A 19,422-nucleotide genomic window follows, 5' to 3' on the forward strand; every position below is an offset into this window, starting at 1 on the left:
TCACTCAGGTGAAATCCCCGGTGTCTTTAGTTTGCTTCCTGACCTCACTGGCTCTTCGTCCCCGCCCGCCTCTCCGTCCAGCAGTGCTTGTTTTGGCAGCCCGGGGTGTCTGGTTTGTGAGTGGCACTAGTTGTACCAGGAACTGGACCCAGCCCCCCCCCCCCGGTTTCTGCTGACAGGGCCCAACCAACCATGAGATAATGCCATTCCAGAGGGATCGTGGCTAAAGCCTCTCTTTCTGGCGGTCAGGTATATAAAGAGGAGGCGGCTGAGCAGCCGAAAACCAAGCTTCCTGGAACTCGCTCCACTCATCATCGCTCTACAGCCTCCTCTGCTCATTACCTAGAGTCCTTGTGTTCATCTGCTGGTATCTGACCTGAGCAGGATCAAGCTACCGTCACTATGGATATTGCCATACAGCACCCTTGGTTCAGACGTGCCCTGGGCTCCGTCTACCCGGCTCGCCTCTTTGACCAGTTCTTTGGAGAGGGAATGTTTGACTACGATTTCTTTCCCTACACCACCTCCACCATCAGCCCCTACTACAGACAGTCGCTGTTCCGCAGCTTTCTGGATTCTTCCAACTCCGGCACCTCAGAGGTAAACCAAGCTGACCCATGAGACCCATGTATACAAAGTCACCTCATATGTTCGCAGCAGAGGACTGGCTTCATGTGGCTAACTCTTTGCATGGGGATAGGTTTAGGTTTCCCAGTTAACACATTTCTCTGTACTATGTTTGAGATGCTGATTTATCCTGTGGAGTGGAGTTGCCCCCCATCTGATTCGAAGGAACCTCTCTGTGCTTGTGTCCCACAGGTGAGGTCTGACAGAGACAAGTTTACAGTCCACCTGGACGTCAAGCATTTCTCTCCTGATGAGCTCAGCGTGAAGATCACTGGCGACAACGTGGAGATCCAGGGCAAGCATGCTGAAAGACAGGTAGTGCTCCGTCAACGGATGTCCCTTTATCCAAAGACGTATTTCTCTTAATAACACCAAGACAAAACGTATGTCCCTCTAATTAACTACAGAATGTATATCCGTTTATAGACACAGAATGCATGTCCCTTCATATAAAGACAGAATGTATGTCTCTATATAATGACACAACGTACATTCCCTTGTATATAAGAAAAATGTATGAATAAAATGCTGTTTTCAGGATGACCACGGTTACATCGCTCGTCAGTTTCATCGCCGCTACCGCATCCCCTCCAGCGTTGACCAATCAGCAATCACCTGCACCCTGTCAACTGATGGTCTGCTGACTCTGACAGGGCCAAAGGTCACCGGAGGGAGTGACTTTGGCCGCAGCGAGCACAGCATCCCTGTTTCTCGTGATGACAAACCCAACGCTGTTGGGTCATCTTAGAGGCCGTATGATGGGGGATGCTGGAGGGGCTCGGCCCCCCCCCCCCCACACATACCCTAAATTGTTTGGGATGAACGACCACCCTTTGGCTTCAAGTGCTCCCTCGTTGTTGATTCTTTTTAGACTGATATTAGTATCCCTGTTTTGAGCCTAACAAAGAAAAGTCATCCTTCCCATGACGTGGTGCTTCATTCTGCGGCTTGTTGTTGATGCGAGCGAGTCCCCAGATGGTTGATAATGGAGGTCAATGTGGATGCTTCCTCTATGAAGCCGTTTCTCTGGTCTTCAGTGTATCCTGTACTCTTGTCTAGGCCTTGTTCAATGGAGTCCATACTTAGGAACACAATAAAGCTGTTTAATTAACAAAAGTAAACCTCTCTGTGGCTTGATTCTTTTCTCATTCAAATGGAGCTGTGGGAGCTACATAACGTTCCTGTTTTCGGCTTCTGGAAACAAGGAACAAGATCGTCTCACGTGGTAAAACACGTCTAAATCTGACAAAATAGCTGCACCAAATAAACATGCACCTCTGGTTGAGAAGTATGGGGGGGGTTTGTTCTGCATTAGTGCATGTATGAACACTATTCATGCATCTCGGATAATGACCCGTTCTCAATACACTGGTACTTCCGTCTTCAGGCGCTATTTAATCAGAATAAACACCTGGTGTAAGGGAAGGAGGGGCGTCTATGAAAACAGACTTGGTGCTCTGAGATCTCTTTTAATACCACATGTACAAACTGCACGCAAAGTGGATCAGAACTGAAAAACACAAAAGCATGAGAACAAATGGGAGCAGCAGCAGTAATAGAAAATCAAGTTTAGGTATCAGAGGATGTTCCTTTTAACTTTAAATCCGATAAACACACAGATCTACAGTGACATGAAAATACCCCCTACCATGAAAATACCCCCTACCCTGGGAACACACAAATGCTCCCCCACTTCACAGTCCAACCATTCAGACCTCACAAATGTTTTATTTAGACACAAATATATTAATATTCTTTCTGAAACTTTTCTCTTTTGTCTCAGTCACCTTTTATCTGTACTTTTTGTACAACATATCGTTTAGACAAACAACAAATGCACTTTGTTCTGTTAGACTAAGAGCAACACTAGAGCCTTGAAACGACCGTGAGAGTTGTGAGCCTAAGAAGCTTTACTAGCAGAGGCACTGTTTCTTCTTCCATCAGACTGCTGAAGAAGATAGGACACCAAAGGACACCATAGGACACCACCAGAAAGGTGGAGCGGTTCAGATATAAATCACCAAATCCATGTCTGAAAGCAGCAGCCAGTGGATGTCCTCAACATCAACATCAAGAGGAAAACAGAACTGTGATTTCTCTGGAGCCATATTGGATACTTCATTACGTGGACCAGAACACATTCATGTCAACAGTCACAAAACCTTACAGAGTCAAAGATGACCAAGAAACATCCAAACTGAAGTCACAAGTGAATACATTTGGCCTTTTTTCTGTGAGTTACGTAAAAAACAAGCAGATTGACAGAACGCTTCAGTTTGTAGAACATTAGAGGCTGCAGAGAAAACAGCCCTCAGCCAACTATTTGGTGATTTCAGCTACAGTCGCTATCTTCACTTCGAATTGAATGCTTTGTATGGTAAAACATATGAGACTTATTGGCCACAATGCAGTCAGGTGTACGAATGACTTAAGGCTTGGAGCGCATATGTTTTGACTGTGGCCCCTGTTGGAGTGCTAGCAGGTCCTCCAGGGTGTGTTGGGCAGCCAGCCTCAGGCTGGGCTGTTCGCTGGAGGTGAGCAGGCTGACACGAGCCTGAAGGTCTGGATCCAGCAGAGAAGAGCCCATTAGGAGCAGCACCTCCTCCTCCAACAACACCGACTGCAGGAGACGCAGAGAGTGGAGACACACCTCCCAGTCTCCATCTGTCAGACAGATCCCAGGGGGTGGAGTCACTGACTGTGAGTTTTCATTCATAATGCAAATGTAAACTATGGTACATTGAGCTAATTACAGGTGGAGAATTGTCGCCCTATTAATTCAAGCATTATAATTGCCAGTGTATCTGTGTGTCTTACAATTTGAGTTGTTCTGAATGAGCCTTCTTACCTTCCAGCAGGGTCCAGATGAGAGGCAGGAGTCCTGGGTTCTCACTGATGCACTTCAGTCCTTTGACACTGATGCTGACGTTATACAGAGCCATCAGCATCAACCTGCAGCAAAACAAAACACTATGTGGGTCACAAGTCCAACACTGACACCTACAGGGCAATCCACAGACTACAAGTCCTTCAGCTGACCTCAACGAAACAATTGAAAGAAACAAAATCATCAGTAATGGACACATCTTAACCACACAGGGGAGGGATGCAAGTCCCCTTCTGTGTAAAAGTGGAAAGAGCCGTTTAAGTGGTTGCCTTTTAACTGCCCCCAAAACCTACGTGCACATACGCCTCCAGCACAGGTCTGTACAAGTCACATGGTGTTTTACACTCCATTGAGCTTTTCCAATGAAGCGTTGCATGTATGTTGCCATATTTTATGACATCATCTCCCTTATATATTTGCATAAAGTGGTTTGTTGGATCATCTTTGTTTAATGAACATAAGTTGGCAGTGCTGCCTCTGTTTTTGTTCATTCACTAGTCTGTAAAGCTTGATAATAACATTCTAAATCTATGCCTACACAATGTGCCATACAATTGGAAACGGTTTTAAAAAACTCTGGTTATGTGTCTAAGAGATCTACACATTCCATGTTGGGGCTACAAACTAACCCTACACAACAAGGTCACAGTCACATCTATAAGAAGACAACACAATGTTATTAATGCTATATTCAGAAGAAGGACATGCTTGTGTGTACAGATCATCCAGCCATATCCATGTTTATTCTACTTCGTCCACTCCCACCGCTTTGTGTAATGCATTCAACTAAAGCTTCTTCACCTACACTTTCAGTTTGGGGAAGACACCGGGCGTCATCAGGTCCAACAGCTTCATCAGAGTGTCCAGAAGATCACGAGCCAAGCATGATAAGAAGTCCCGCCCACAGGCTACTGCTGCTACATCTGATTTACAATTAGAAATAAAGATGCATGTTGCAGGATGGACTCCATTGACTTACCTTGTCCACACATTCTGTTTGATATGGTCGCGATGGCTACAGATTTGGGTTCTCCTACTGTAGTGACTCATGAGCTGTGAACGTATGAAGCAAGGACCAGAAGAGGAGGAGTGGAAGACAATGCTTTGAACTCACTAGTAATTGTTCCAGCCAGAGCCAGAACAAACTGGTGCTCCTTGTTGTGGTCCTCGGTCTGAGTTTTTGCACCCTCATCCAGAGACCTGACGAAGCTCTCCAAAGTCTGAGCAGCTACCTGCAGGAAGGACTGCAGCTTCGCCTACCCATTAGCACACACACACATATATAGATGGGGAAACCCTGGGAGCGCACATTGCCATTGGGACAGAAAAACGACTCACATCAGTCAGCCAACGTGAGACAGTGTCCTCACTGGAAGAGCAGCTCCACAGCAAACTGCAGGCAGCAGATCCCAGATCAGAGCAGAAGTCTGCCTGCTGCTGCAGCTCCGCTCCGCTCTGCCACAGCTGCTCACGCAACAGCAGCTTCTCCTACACACACAGGGGGTCATAACAGGACAGAATAATTGAAAACAGTAAACAGAATCCCGGCGGCTCCATGTGCCATGTCGAAGTGCGCCTGAGCAAGACACCTAACCCTTAATGGCTCCCCAGGCAAAAATGTAATGCATGGGTTGTGATGCAATGTAAGTCGCTTTGGATAAAAGCATCAGCAAAATAACATCTAATGTAATGTAGTTATTATTTCTACAATGTTCTGCATTTCTGGTTTTGTCCTTCTTTCTGCATGGCTGCAGCACAGTGGAGGACCCTTTGAAGCCAACTTACACATACATGTTGCTTGTCCTCTCTCACCTCTCTCTCTTTCTGACATTCAGTCTGCACTGCATCCAGTCGCGACTGAAGGTGCAGACACTCTTGTCGCAGCTGTTGCTGCTCTTGTGCAAGCTGCTCCTTTACTACACACACACACACACACACACACACACACAGAGAAAGACTCACTCAAACATACATGTAACAATTGAAAAGGAAAGCCCTGGTTTGATTGAGAAGTTCCCTGATGAACAAGAGTTGTTTTCACAAGTCAACCCAAAAGACAAAATGTGTTCGAGCGTCTCTGAATGAAGCTCTTTGTCTTTGTCATGATTCAAAAGAGCTCCGTCAGCTTTCCTGCTGGTTGGTGTAAAGTGAGTGTAGATACCCCTGTCTTACTACACTCATTAGATCATACACGCACAATTGTTGATTCTTACTGAAGTATTTTGGCCCTCAGGGTTAAGATAATTGGAAGGGTACCCGTCTGAGCTGTTCGGGCTTCATGCAGCGTTTCAATCAGGTCTCCCTTCAGGACTCTGGGCAGGAAGTCTCTCAGCTGCATCACTTCTGTGGTTAACTTCTCTAGATCACTTTTTCTCACTCTCACAAAATCGTCCTGAAAGAAAGGAGATCAACATGCATTGATCCAAAAAGATCAATTTTAAAAAGGCCAAACCCAACCCACCCACCTAATAAATACTGTGTTATAACTCATTGGAATACACTACAGTTATGCCTCATATTCTTTATTCATAAGATGCTTCAAGTCTTTTAAGCCTCTTTAGTTGATTCAGAATTCTGCAGCACGAGTATTAATCAAAAATAAGTAAAGGGGTCATATTATTTCTATTTTAATCAGCTTCTCTACACTGGCTCCCTGTTAAATCAAGAATAGAATTTAAAGTACTTCTTCTCACCTACAAGGCACTTGCTGGTCAGGCACATCTTATTTTTAAGGAGTTTATAATACCATATTGCCCTACTAGAGAGATGTGCTCCATAAATGCTGGGCTACTTGTTCTTGCTGTAGTGTTGTAGCCAGAGCATTCAGTTGTCAAGCTCCTCTTTGTGGAACCAACTTTCAGTCCGGTGGGCAGACATGGTCATCTCATTTAAGATAAATCTTAAGACATTCCTTTTTGAAAACTTTTATAGTTTGGGTTGGCTCAGGTTAGCTTAGACCAGCCCTTCGATCAGGTGCTATTGGCCTACTGTCAGGGGACTTCCTCGGACACACTGAGCTCCCGTCTCCTTTTCTCTCTCCTATAAGAATTAATCATTAATGCATATCTCTAATTCACCTTCTTCCAGAGTTTTTTAAATTTTTTCTATGGATCACGGTTATATCTGGAACCAGGTGATGCCTCCTGCCATGGCCCTGCTGACACCTGCTACCATTATTATTAATCACATTACTGTTACGGTCATCATAACCACACATTACTGATTGGCTTAAGTCGTTGGGCCTTCTCTCCACACAGATTTCTACACATGGTAGTTATATCTGGACGGTGGTTGTTCCTGCTGAGGCCGTGCCTGACATCCACTGCTATTGTCATAGTTATTACTAATACCACTTTACTATTCTGACACCATTACTTCCTTTGTTGTCATTATTAGTCTACTACATCCACTACATTTGTTATTATTGTTAGTAATTGTAAATCAATGGCTTATTATTTTCAATATATGAATCATTATGATTATAATGTTGTAGGCATTCGATATTTTGTTCATTTTTGTTCATTCTGTAAATATGACAGCCCGGAAGAAGGATTGCTCCTTCTTTCTCCCCATTGAAGGGTTTCCTGTGCCGGTGTGCGTTTCAATCCTACAGATTGTAAAACCCTCTGAGGCAAATATGTAATTTATACAAAATAAATTGGATGGAATTGAATTGGATATGGCTATACATACCCCATGGTTATATCTCATGGTTGTGCCTCATATATTTATACCCCATAGTTATGATTATACCTATATGGTTATATCTGTTATGGTTATATCTCATGAGGTGAGGATGGTAATGTTATCCTGACTACAGTGTACTATGAACAGGTCTACCACAGACTGGTTCCTGCTAAGTCACAATGTCCTACCTGTTTCCTTGAATTGGATCCATGACAGAGACCCAACCAATTCCCGCTCAAAGACGCAGCCATGTTGAAAACGTTAACTTGTTGTTGTCTTCTTCTTCCGTTCCTGTAGGATTGTCAGTTGCATGAATACCTTGTTTAGCGTTAGTACTTCTGTGTAGTTAAACTAACATTCAACACTAATTAGCCAACATTAAGAAAGAAATAATGAAGTTAAAAACTGTTCCTTACTTGTGAGTTTAACTTCACAGTTTTCCTCCAACCTGTAGGAGGCGGATCCTGTCCTGACCGGTTTTAATCCCAAACCCCTTGAAGGAGAATTTAAGAGCAGAGGGTCACTGCGTTCCCCGGATTATGTCCCGGTCCTGACTCCAGTCCGGGTTTTGTGATTTACTACCCGCGGATAAAGGTTTATCTCCTCTTCCTTTGTGTTTGAAATAGTTGGTTCTACTTAGTCGGACCGGGACACAAACGTACGCTAATGTCGCACGGACCAGGACTCGATTTGTCCGGTGAGGACTTCATCAGCCGGTTTCCCGTTCACCGAGCATGTCGAGATGGAGATGTTGGAGCTTTGTTTTCTTTGATCCAACTGAACCAAGCTCATCTAACCGTGGAGGACTCGAGTTACGGATGGACCCCTCTACACTGGGCTGCTCACTACGGACAGGTACGAACCAGGTCCAGGAGACCTTTAGCTCCTTTAGGTGGGGATAAACTCGAGACCTTCAACTCCAGTATGGGGGGGGGGGAATAACTCGATGCCTTTAGCTCCAGGTAGGGATAAATTCGATGCCTCTAGCCCCAGGTCGGGGTAGACCATCAGTTACAGGTGGGTATAAGATCGAGACCTTAAGCTACAGTTGGGGACCAGCGAGGCCATCGGCGACAGGTAGCGATAACATCTTGGGATTTAGCTACGGGTGGGGACCAGCTGAAGACCTTTGAATACAGGTGACTCCCGCCGTTTTAATTCTCTCAAATGCCGTGTTTTCTTAGTTTGAAAAAAACATCCTCATAGGCTGCAGAATTTTCATTTAATCCCGTATAGCCAATAGCTATTGAACATCAGACACGGCTCTACAGACTGGCTGGATTTGAATCAGTGTTGCCAATACATTTCCCGGAGAAGTTCTTCCTTCTTCTTTTATTGAATTTATGGCAGTTGTCATCCATTTTATTGGTGCATTTACCGCCACCTTCTGCACCGGAGTGTGGTTCAGACAATATACTTATCCCATTTTTCTCCCAAAATACATTTGGTTGATTTCTTTCCAAACAATACACTTGACCTCTGCTTTGCTGACAGTAATGTGCAGTTGTATATTTCCTTCATACCCCCCCACACCCCGGGGTCCTGCTGCTTTCTCCTGGCTCCCTCAAACAAAACAAAATGTATAGTTATTCACAACTTATGTTAATGCTTATGCTTATAACAAAGCAACCAAGTTCAGTTTCTTTGTGTATTTCATCTCAATGTTTTTAACATTACTGGACTTAGGAATGGGATATTCAAGGTTCATATTTTGTCTACTTGAGCTCAGTTTGATCCATTTCTGTTCATAATAATAAGTATAAACTATACAACCGTCACAAACTCAGTAAGATATTAGTCAACTTTGACAGTTTGAAAGTAACTTATGATGAGGTTTGCGTTTCTTCCCATAATCAGAGCTAGTGGAAGCACGTAGATGTTGAACAAGAGGGGCCCCAGAATGAACCACACATGTTATTATTATTTTTTTTGGTGAAAGCTACAGTATGATTCAAACCAGTTTAGTGCTGTGCCAGAGTACCAACCAGATTTTAGTAACTTAACCGTGACTGTGTCAAATGCTGCACGGAGATCCAGTAACATTCTGTGTATTTCGTGTGGTACCGCTCCCTTTGCTGGAGAAAGAGCTTCGGAAACTGCAGAATCTGATTCTGATGAGCAGGAGTAAATTGTACTGGGAGTGGATAGGTGGAGGAATATTAGTTTTTTGTTTAATCTGCCCTACTCGTTTAATGAAATGTATATCAGTGAGATTAAATAAACTGCTTAAGTATTGTAGATCTTGTAGTATTAATTTTCACATGCAGTTACACATTGTCGGTTAAAAACAAGAAAGTGGCTGGTAAAAACATTGAGTAGTTGGTAGATTTTGAAATCCACCAGCCACAGTGGCCGGTGGACAAAAAATGTAATTTTCATCCCTGATGTGGACCCACATCTTCCCATTGGGACTCTGTGATGTGTTCAGTGGTCTCATAATGTTCTGGTTCTCCTAGCTGGACTGCGTGGCGCTCCTGGTCCAGATGGGTTGTGAGGTGAACACCGCGACCAGCCGCTTCAACCAGACCCCTCTGCACACGTCAGCGTTTGGAGGACATCCACACTGCGTGGTGTGGCTCACTCAGGCTGGAGCCGACGTCAACAGCCAGGTGGTGTAACTCTGTCAGCTCTGTTAGACTCGAGAAAAGGACAGTGTTTCCCCTACCATTTTTTTGTTATATTTCCACACAGGGCAGTTCCACACTGACATGTATATGTCGTGAATATGTCAGTGTGGCGCTCGCAGCAGAGAGCACCAGAGTGACCACCCCCACACAGTTGGCTAAACCTTTTTCCTGACTATGTTTGCCTGACTGCCCCCCCGAAGTTGTAAACCTAGGGGAAACACTGACAGAGATGGTGCAATGATTGTGAAGTGGCAGTGGCAACGAATAAACATACATGTGTGACATGTCTGCAGGACTTTGTAGGTGAGGCTCCCATCCACAAGGCTGCCCGCTCCGGGAGCTTGGAGTGTATCCAGGTCCTGCTGCTCGCTGCTGCTAAACCACAGTGAGTATTCTAACGCCCCATAGTCAAAACACTGCTGCTGCTGTGATGTCTGCGAGACAATATAGCAGGGACCGGCTCTTAGATATGCTTCTACTAAGATGTCACACAGACATTAACCCGCAGCACTTATCTCACAGGTCTTTCCTCATAGCTAGCAGCAGAAGAAGAATTTTTCATCGGAATCTCACATTTATCACAGTGATAACTGAACTAACTCCCCCCACATTATATTATTATGTACATTAGTTAACAGTTAACAGTCATCAAATATCCTAGGAGGATCAATAGCTAATATTAGAGAGTATCACATTCATGGTTCAGTAAGTTTGAAATGGTCAAATAGACCAAGAACTGAAATCAATTGGAACAAAACAAACTTGAAATAGGTCATAACCTATAGACATCAACTGAAATGCCTGAACATATTCAGATTTTTGAATGAACCATCCTTTCATGTATTTTTTTAAAATTTGTTCATGATGAGAATAATAGTTCACACATTTACTGACTTTAGGAGGTCATTGAAGGTCTCATGTGGTGATGCTGTTAACCTTTCAATCATGCCTGCTACAGTACCTATTTGGATGGGGGGGGACACGTTAGGGCGTCTTTGATTTGCAGAGAGATGCAGGCTTGATGTGTGTGGATAAGTGTGTGACTGGTAGCTGATGTTTCAGCATATATGAGAGAGCCTTTAGTGTGTTGACTGTTTTTTGGTGAGGTTCCATCCTCAGCAGTCTGCTTCTGCTTCATCAATAAAAGCAGGTTTTCCTTTTCGCTCGTCCTCTTGATATTTTTCAGTAAATAATGTGATGTTTTCTGGAAGCTTCTTTAAATATTACGATTGAATGTTCAAGCAGAATTAAACTATTTTCCTCTGTGACTTTTCTTTTGGGGTTTTACCCATTGATAGTTTACAGAGGTGGTCTCTGAAAATCTGTATAAGTTCCTGCAGGGAACGGCGCTTGACAGCAACCTCATATCATGTGATGCACATTTCTGTTGACAAAATATTAAAACATTTTTTATTTTCAGTGACACAGAATAACATCTAACACCAGGATGAGAGTTGTTCCTTTTAAAGATTGTTATGGCTAACAAAAACAAATGTAGTAGTGAGGAAAGGGGTTCATCTTTCGAGTTTATTCTCTACTCAAGAGAGCCTCAATGATCAGAGTCCCAGGCAGTCTCTACGAGGACGAACTATGACTGCAGGCTGTGTGTAGTTGATGAAGGGCAGGAGCACCGGGTAGGTGGAGGAAGAGTCCCCACTTAGACATCTGCTCCCCATTCATCTCCTTCCTGTTGTCAAAAAAGAGATGATCTGGCAGATTGCCGCCACCTAAGCTAAAAGTATGTGGGTCAGAACCCCTGTGATTAGTGTGAAGATGGGCTTGTGGGTCCTGGTGGTCTCAGTTTGTCTCCTCTGGTTCAGTTTAAGGAACGCCAGTGGACAGACAGCAGCGGACCTGGCCCACGCTCAAGGCTTCCTCGACTGCTTCAGCTTCATCTCCAAAACCAAGAAGCACCTGCTGCAGCTCGGTGGAGTGCACAAAGGGAACAGCGCCGCCTGTGGCCCAGTCCTGCACAGCAGAAAGAGGATGCAGACCGCCGAGGAGGAAGGGCACATGAAGAAAGCAAGGGCAGCTGAGAGTAAGACATTATTACACTTCATACGCTGGATGTGTTGTTACTATGAACGACTTAAAGTAAAACTACAACAACCGTACAACAATGCTTTCTGAAGAAGTACACTTACACATACAGTAACTAGTATGCAGTTGTGTTTTATAGTTCATCATTTATTTTAGGATAAATTTGTCAGAAAAGCAATTTAACTCTTCACTTCTCATTTAGAAAAGTCATCACCATCATCATAATAAACCAATAAAGTCTCCCTGGGTTAAGATAGATAGATAGTCTTGTGTGACTCAAGAGGACACCAGAGGAAGTTTGTATGAGCAGTCCAGGTATTAGCCCCGCCCTGCACACGCCTGTTTCTACAGGGGGTATGATCAGACATGAACAGCTATGTTCTCCGCTGCAGACGTGTTGGAGCAGAGTCATGGAGGTGACGAACTGGAGAGCATGAACATAGACCCAGGTGGGACTGCATTTTTTACCATTTAAATGCAGACAGAAAGACACAGTACAATTTAACTTTAGCTGCTCTCTCTGTCCAAACAACAACATTAAAGCCACAACCCTGGGCCCTCGTCAGACTTCGCCTCCTGGCGATCAGGAGGACCCACAGTCGGCCTCCTCGCCAACTGCCAATCAGCCGGATGCAACAGCACCAGCTAAGCGCTCGTCCGCTGACATGTGTGGTTCCCTGCATCTGACCGGCAGCCCCAGCAGCTGCGTGTTCCACCCGCCGGCCTGGGGGGGGGCAAGAGGAGAAGACTGCAGGGACTTCCTGCATTACGGACACTACCACGGCTTTGGAGACACGGCAGAAGAACTGAGTGACTACGGTCTCCAGGAGGAGCATGGAGACAAGCAGGCTGTGTAGCAGGACACTTGAGGACAGAGGAGACAGGGTCAGACGTGACTCTCCCTCATTAAGACAAACCCAGAGGTCGTCCTCCATCGTCCTCCAACCCATGGACATGGACCATGATAAACAAATGCTAACTGCACCGCATGGTTCATCAGTGGAGATGCTTTTACTCTTTACATGTGATGCCAAAGAGAAACACACCAAACGATTGTTTCAATTAGAGATACAAATGTACTACGATAGTTAAGGTGCAGTCAGCATTTTTGGAGATAATACATTGTTTAGAGCATGAAGCATTATCATAGCTATCACCAGTCTGGTGACCCTGGGTTAGGGTCTTGTGATGGTCCTGTCCTCATAGTGGGGTTGCCAGGTGTCCATGCTGTCAGAACTGAAGCTAACCCAGGAGACCGGGGGTTGTAGTTTTGTACTAAGCTAAATAGCACAAAATGTCTATTGGGTGCACATAAATTAAAGCCTTATTAATATTGCTGTGGGCTATCCTAGAAGCAGATGTGGAGGCTGTCAGACTGCTTCTTCATGTTGCGTAGCCGAAGATGTTCACCATCTCCACCAGAGAAGTGCTAGAAGGGCTCCGTGTCCTCCTCTGTTCCTTAACTCCTCCAGGCTTTTTGCACTATGAAGGCCACTTGGCTGATGTGGTGCTGTGTCCTCCCTACCAAAGGGGCAATGTTCAAGAAGGGTGCTTATATATGTATATGTTGGATGTCTTTATAATACTAGCCGTAGACTTTGGGATGCTTGTTAATCTACACCACTGCTTTTATACTGGTCTGCTATTAAACCTATTTTACTGTTTCATAAAAATGCTCTTTGACTTCATTTATTCATTTCTCAGATAAGGGTTCACCTCGGATTTAATTGATGCATAATTTAGTCACATAACTCAAGTTTGTTATGTTGAGTTTAGACAGCTGGAGCTGACTCGGCAGCATGTTTATGATTTAAATCATTTAATTTTCTATTCTGTAGTCCAACAAAAACTCAGTTTCTTTTTTTAAGGAGAAATGTTTTGATGATGGCTATGCTGCAAACTATTAATTAGAATGGGATGTGTTTAAATCAAACACTAGTGCCTTACAAAACATAAGTACTTGTTATTGCATTTACAATTCATGACAATGAAATATAACAACCAAACAGTGAAAGAACAAAAAGCTTTATTTCACTTCTAACCATCATATGACAACATATTTGATAAAAACCATCACAGCGGAGTCCTTCATCTCCTCGTGTCCAGCTGAATAGTCCTCTGCAGACTAGCTATGCTAGCATCCAGAGCCTCCAGGCCAGCTCTAAACGCCACCTCATCTCTGGTGTCGAAGGTGGAGCCCGAGCTGGAGCTACAGTTAGAAGACAGTGACTCCACATCGCAGCAGGACGGGGCCTGGTGCGGATTCCGAATAGAACCATGTGATTGGTCCACATGGCAGCTCTGAAAAAGGACGGTTGCATGAGCCGCTCGGGCTCCTCCCTTGCGGTGTGGTATTGGGATTACTTCTCTCTCGGCAGACACATGCTCAGAGGGTATGGGCTCCAGCTGACCCAGAGACATCAGGTATTGGGTGATGCGATCGGATTCTGGTCTATGCTGAGTAAAGAGGTGTCTGTTGTCTGACACTGAGGATGAAGGGGGACACTGAAGCATCCTGAAGCAGACAGTGGAGAATTTCTCACCATCATTTCCTCCACACGACACATTCTCTCAGCACTTCTATTCCAATTTCAGCGCACTCAGGAGACAAGCAGCGCACGCAGAAACACCCAAACACACCTGTTTAGGTTTCCTATGTCTTCCAGTCTTTGCTGTGCAAGTGAAGCCAACTCACTCCTCTCCCGCTCACTGTCCAGCAACCTGCTTCGGGTGGCCTCCAATTCTACACACAAACAAACAGTTTCATTATAAACCCACCCAGTGTTCACGGTTGTCCTCCAACAGGATAGAATTAAGGGTTGATTGGTCTGCAGCTGTTTGATTAACAGATGTTCTGCTAGGAGAGCACACGGTGTGACAATATTGATGGGGCTAAATGGTGTGACAACAGGATTGTCACATAGATCACGATCTCAACCTGTCTGGATGAGGGCCTTCTCTGCCTCGCGGTCTGTCAGCCGGCTCTGTGTTTCCTCCAGGGCCTTCCGTAGCTCTGTCAGGTCATCCTGGACTTCTTGCAGTTGTGACTGCGCAGTGCTGAGCTCCTCCTGCAGAGTCCATACTGTGGAGAGACACAGGATCAAACCAGTCCTGAAGAGATCCTCGCAGAGAACTACAAACACAGGCTGTACCTTCTGGGTTACACAGCATCCCCTGGTTCTGATGAGACTCTGCTCTCTCCCTCTGCTTCAACTGCTGGTTAAGAAACCGCACCCGCCTGACACACACACACACTTATTTATGTATATAAACTACACTTTCTTGGTAGTTCCATCACACTTCTGTCCAACCCCTGAGACTTCCTCTGTGTTTCCATGTCAAAGGGTTTGTTTGAGCATGCATGTAAGCTACCTGCGTAGCAGATTGTTCTGGTTGTGAAAGGCTAGTGGTTCTGGGTCGGTCCAGATGTTTAAACTCCCAGCATCCATTATTGGTGAAGTCACGGTCTGCTCTAGATGAGTGAGCAGCCTCTCTGCTACACTGCCTGCGCGCACACACACACACACACACACACACACACACACACACACACACACACACACACACACACACACACACACACACACACACACACACACACACACACACACACACACACACACACACACACACACACACACACACACACAATAACAAGAACCTTCCGATGATATATTATTGTGGTCATGTCATGTCAGACAGACAGGTTACCTTGTCCAGCGATCAGAGCCTTAAGTTCTCCCAGCAGGTAATGAACGGTCTTCACTTTCTCATCGGTCTCTCCTTTGCAGTCCCTCCCACCGGGTGTGTCCAACAGGACTCGATCGACCTGCCCAAGCCCCAGCCGCATGTCTGACCTCTTTGGACAGCTTTGAACACTGATGTCTCTCACAGGAACAAACTCTGCCTCTTCTCTATCCCACCCTACCCTACAGTATGCATGGGAGGTGGAGGTCTGAGGTAGATGGAGGGAGGTCTGAGGTGGATGGATAGAGGGCTGAGATGGATCGATGGAGGCCTCACATGGAGGAATGGAGGTCTGAGATGGAGGGATGGAGGTCAGAGGTTGACGGATGGAGGTCTCACATGGAGGGATGGGGGTCTGAGATGGAGGGATTGAGGTTGGAGGTTGATGGATGGAGGTCTCACATGGAGGGATAGAGGTCTGAGATGGAGGGATGGAGGTCGGAGGTTGATGGATGGAGGTCTCACATGGAGGGATAGAGGTCTGAGATGGAGGGATGGAGGTCGGAGGTTGATGGATGGAGGTCTCACATGGAGGGATAGAGGTCTGAGATGGAGGGATGGAGGTCCCAGGAGGATAGAGTATGGTCTGAGGTGAATGGCTGGAGGTTTGAGTTGGATCAGTGGATGGTTTTCTAACAGGACGGTGGGCTTTGAAGCCTGGTCCAGGCTGACGCCCCCTGTGGTCTGGAGGATAAAGGGAACAGGTACAAGAGACGGTGGAGAAAAGGATTTAGACTTATAAAGCTACAACTTCCTGTCAATGTTCTGTTGAGCTATGTATCTATATAGACTATATAGTCCTAATTGACTAATTCACTTCATGATAAGATTCTAACTATTAGAGACTATATTAATAATGTATTCTTATAAACCTCATCACTACTGACCGAGTTCATGAACCTCTTTAGTGATTCTAACTATTAAGTGTAGAGCTCCAGGTCAGTACACAGAATCTACACACAGCCTTCTGTATTATGTCCAAGGAGGGTTTGACACGAGCTGGGAATAGTAGTCATCAACCACTCTGAGCTGCACACATCTTAACAATTCATTCATATTAACACCTACCTTTCTTTGTGTTTTTAATGGTTCTCTTCCTGAGTGAGCTACATGGTGATCCACTCGTCGCTGCCATGTGAGGATCTGTTAAGGAACACACCTTAGAATGGCTTCATCTTCTTATATTAAACAAACTAAATAGCCTTATGTTAATTATGTTCCTATACACTGTGGTTCTCTCTCATATTACTACAAACTATTGGGGAAAACTTCACTGCTGCTGATCTTGAAGTCAATAAATCCCCATATTGTTTTAAACCTTGCTCTGCTCTCTTTTTTTCTACTGACCTGCCTTATCCACCTGGAGGATGTTAGTCAGCAAGGCAGCACAGCGATCCAGACCCTTATGGAGAGAAGAGACCTGAGGACACAGAACACAAAATGACAACACAGTATGCAGACCTTTGACCCCGCCGGCTGTGGGCCTGAGGACCATGCGCCCCGCCTCTCGTTGCTGGTGTTGTGGTCTGAACTCACATATTTGGGCTTTGATGTACCAGCGGATGGTTTCACAAAGCTAATTTCAGACCAATATTAACATTTAATTTTGCTTTCACTTATCTTATTAATTTTATTTCATAATCACAATCCTGTTGAGGCAATTAATGTAAAACGTCAGGCCTCTAAAGACTTGACAGTTAAGTTGTGTGTGTGTGTCTGTGAGTGTGTGCGTGTGCGGTTACTACATTATGCTGAATAGTGAGTGACTCGTGGAAATATGCTGCAATATAGAATATAACAGATATATATATATATATATTAGAGCGGAGCTGAGAGATGACATAATACAGATGATATCATCTCTGATCTTTAATAATCCATTTCAGTGCTGATTGGAATCCAGTTCACTTGATTACCTGCTCTTCAGACTCTGTGGATGTAGAGTACAGAGAGTAGGCCGGTTTAGGACATGCTGCCGGTCCTGGATCAGGAGTCCCTCTGTCACAAGGAAATACCCAGAGTGAGAATGGGATTGTAATTTAGTTGATATAGCCGTGAGGAGAATAAAGGCCAGTGGACTTACCGTCTCCTGTAGATCTGTCCCCTGACTGCTCCTGTCAGCCTACCCGATGTCACCACCTGCAGGTCACAGGGCGCCAAAGCATGACATTCATTCCTACATTTCCTACATCCTACAACGGCGGCAACGTTACTTCTCACATCCGTAAATGAATTTGTGGCTCATTAATCATTTCTTTAAAATGCTGCATGGACATATTCTGATTATTTACATAACTTTTATCCCTTGTAAGCCGTACCTCGCTTTTACGTCGTCATTTGAATAATAAGGTCTACTTAAGTCGTTGAAGCACTTTTATCTTTACTATGCAGCAGTACAAATGAAGCTCACTTAGGGTGACGCCACGTCACTGGGTCTTATAGGTAACATATGACTGATGCAACGTTATCTTTGCGTACCGAACGCTAAGTTAGCCGAGCTAGATAAACCGGTACTCGGTGGGCCTCGGCCATAGACCCCGGCCCTGTGGTCTTACCTTGCTTTTGGCGGTTCCTTTCATGCTCAGCTCAACTGTTTAGTCCTTGTTGTCGAACAGAAAGCAGATTCCTACATCCATACTTTACATTTGTGGAATAGTTTCAATGTGAAGCTTCCGGTGGTTTAAAACAGACAACCCGGAGCCGACCAATCAGAACGATGCTGAGATTGATGGGCGTGGCTGCAGGACGCGGAAAGAAACTGTTGCTCGTGAGACCATAGAGCGCTAAAACACGCTTTCTACGCTCTCGTGTTACGCTTCTTTAATGGGGAGACATAATCACCTTTTGGGTCCGTGTTGTAGCTAGCGGAGTAACAATAAACTTGTAAACAATGCGAACACTCAACAAGTAGAGCAATTTGTTTGCTTACACCAAGTAAACAAGTGCAGGATGTGTTTGACCCAAATGTAATTATTTTTGTCAGTTTTGATTTGGCTTCGTGGTAGATTAATTAATTGTCCAGTGCGTCTCTAGATCAATTAAAACCTGGTGCGGTGGATCGGAAACAGGGTTCGAAATGAGGGGGGTCTGGGGGGGTCCCGGACCCCTAATAAGTCATTAGAGAACCCCTATAAGAATTTATTTTTTAGATTTTGGGGGGTCCCCGACAAATATTTTTAACATGAAAAGGTCTTTAGTGACGTTTTATATTTATAACATTTTTTATATATTCCTAGCGCGATTGGGCAGCAATCATGGCAGCTAATAGCATCACAGATTGTTGTTGTGGTCTATGGCGCAGACACGAAGGTTATTGTTGAACGCGGCAAAAACGAAGCCTCACAAAGAGTGAAATCCCTAATGAAAATGCTGTAAGTGCTTCGTTTACTCTCCATAATAATTGCTTATTCTAGTAAAATATTTGGAGTTGCATTAACTAACTTAGATACCCAGTGTAACTTAATGATTAGAAGATTGCGTTTGTCAACGTTTCTTGCTCTATGTGTATGAAGCCAACCTGCCAGCTAACAGCAGCACATTCACAAACATATTGCTGAAAATCTACAAAACGCAGGGTTGTTTTACAAATTACATAAGGGGATGAGAAGCGCCAGTTGTATTTCATCAAACCCTTTGAAGGTGCATGGTGCTGCCATAATGAGTACACCTGGTGGATTTAACTTCCTTGCTCAAGGAAAGAAAGACCTGTTTTCCACTTTGTCATGTCAGGGATTTATATAAGGTGCTGTAACTTTGTTGCTCCAGAATTAGAGGGTTACCTGTTTGATTATAGCCAATCCACTTCTC

General features: G+C 44.7%; 4 protein-coding genes across 5 annotated transcripts; 2 read left to right on the top strand and 2 right to left on the bottom strand.

Annotated features, from left to right (window-relative positions):
* Positions 1-401: 401 nt before the first annotated feature.
* Positions 402-1,375, top strand: cryaa (crystallin, alpha A). The gene is made up of 3 exons (XM_037468792.2): positions 402-600; positions 820-942; positions 1,166-1,375. The coding sequence occupies exons 1-3, from the start codon at positions 403-405 to the stop codon at positions 1,373-1,375; spliced, it is 531 nt and encodes a 176-aa protein (XP_037324689.1). The 5' UTR covers position 402.
* A 614-nt stretch (positions 1,376-1,989) lies between these two features.
* Positions 1,990-7,744, bottom strand: hsf2bp (heat shock transcription factor 2 binding protein). Its single transcript, XM_037479231.2, has 9 exons — positions 7,618-7,744; positions 7,390-7,492; positions 5,771-5,906; positions 5,327-5,430; positions 4,853-5,002; positions 4,629-4,770; positions 4,320-4,437; positions 3,476-3,579; positions 1,990-3,291 (listed from the first exon to the last, which is right to left on the bottom strand). Exons 2-9 carry the CDS (start codon positions 7,450-7,452, stop codon positions 3,056-3,058), a joined length of 1,053 nt encoding a protein of 350 aa, XP_037335128.2. The 5' UTR covers positions 7,453-7,492; positions 7,618-7,744; the 3' UTR covers positions 1,990-3,055.
* A 123-nt stretch (positions 7,745-7,867) lies between these two features.
* On the top strand, positions 7,868-13,527 carry ankrd10a (ankyrin repeat domain 10a). Its single transcript, XM_037479244.2, has 6 exons — positions 7,868-8,056; positions 9,658-9,810; positions 10,122-10,213; positions 11,649-11,866; positions 12,261-12,317; positions 12,412-13,527. The coding sequence occupies exons 1-6, from the start codon at positions 7,868-7,870 to the stop codon at positions 12,723-12,725; spliced, it is 1,023 nt and encodes a 340-aa protein (XP_037335141.1). The 3' UTR covers positions 12,726-13,527.
* Positions 13,528-13,898: 371 nt separating this feature from the next.
* Positions 13,899-18,431, bottom strand: ccdc14 (coiled-coil domain containing 14). 2 transcript variants are annotated; one of them, XM_037479646.2, is made up of 11 exons: positions 18,171-18,429; positions 17,699-17,754; positions 17,532-17,613; positions 16,963-17,035; positions 16,684-16,758; positions 15,580-16,299; positions 15,241-15,373; positions 15,021-15,106; positions 14,807-14,950; positions 14,509-14,611; positions 13,899-14,383 (listed from the first exon to the last, which is right to left on the bottom strand). In XM_037479646.2, the coding sequence occupies exons 1-11, from the start codon at positions 18,192-18,194 to the stop codon at positions 13,957-13,959; spliced, it is 1,923 nt and encodes a 640-aa protein (XP_037335543.1). In that variant the 5' UTR covers positions 18,195-18,429; the 3' UTR covers positions 13,899-13,956. The 2 variants fall into 2 exon arrangements, with proteins under 2 accessions (XP_037335543.1, XP_037335552.1); XM_037479655.2 differs by lacking the exons at positions 15,021-15,106; positions 15,241-15,373 and having other exon boundaries at positions 18,171-18,431.
* Between the last annotated feature and the right edge of the window lie 991 nt (positions 18,432-19,422).

The sequence above is a fragment of the Pungitius pungitius genome, chromosome 3, assembly GCF_949316345.1.
Source record: "Pungitius pungitius chromosome 3, fPunPun2.1, whole genome shotgun sequence".
NCBI lineage: Eukaryota > Metazoa > Chordata > Actinopteri > Perciformes > Gasterosteidae > Pungitius > Pungitius pungitius.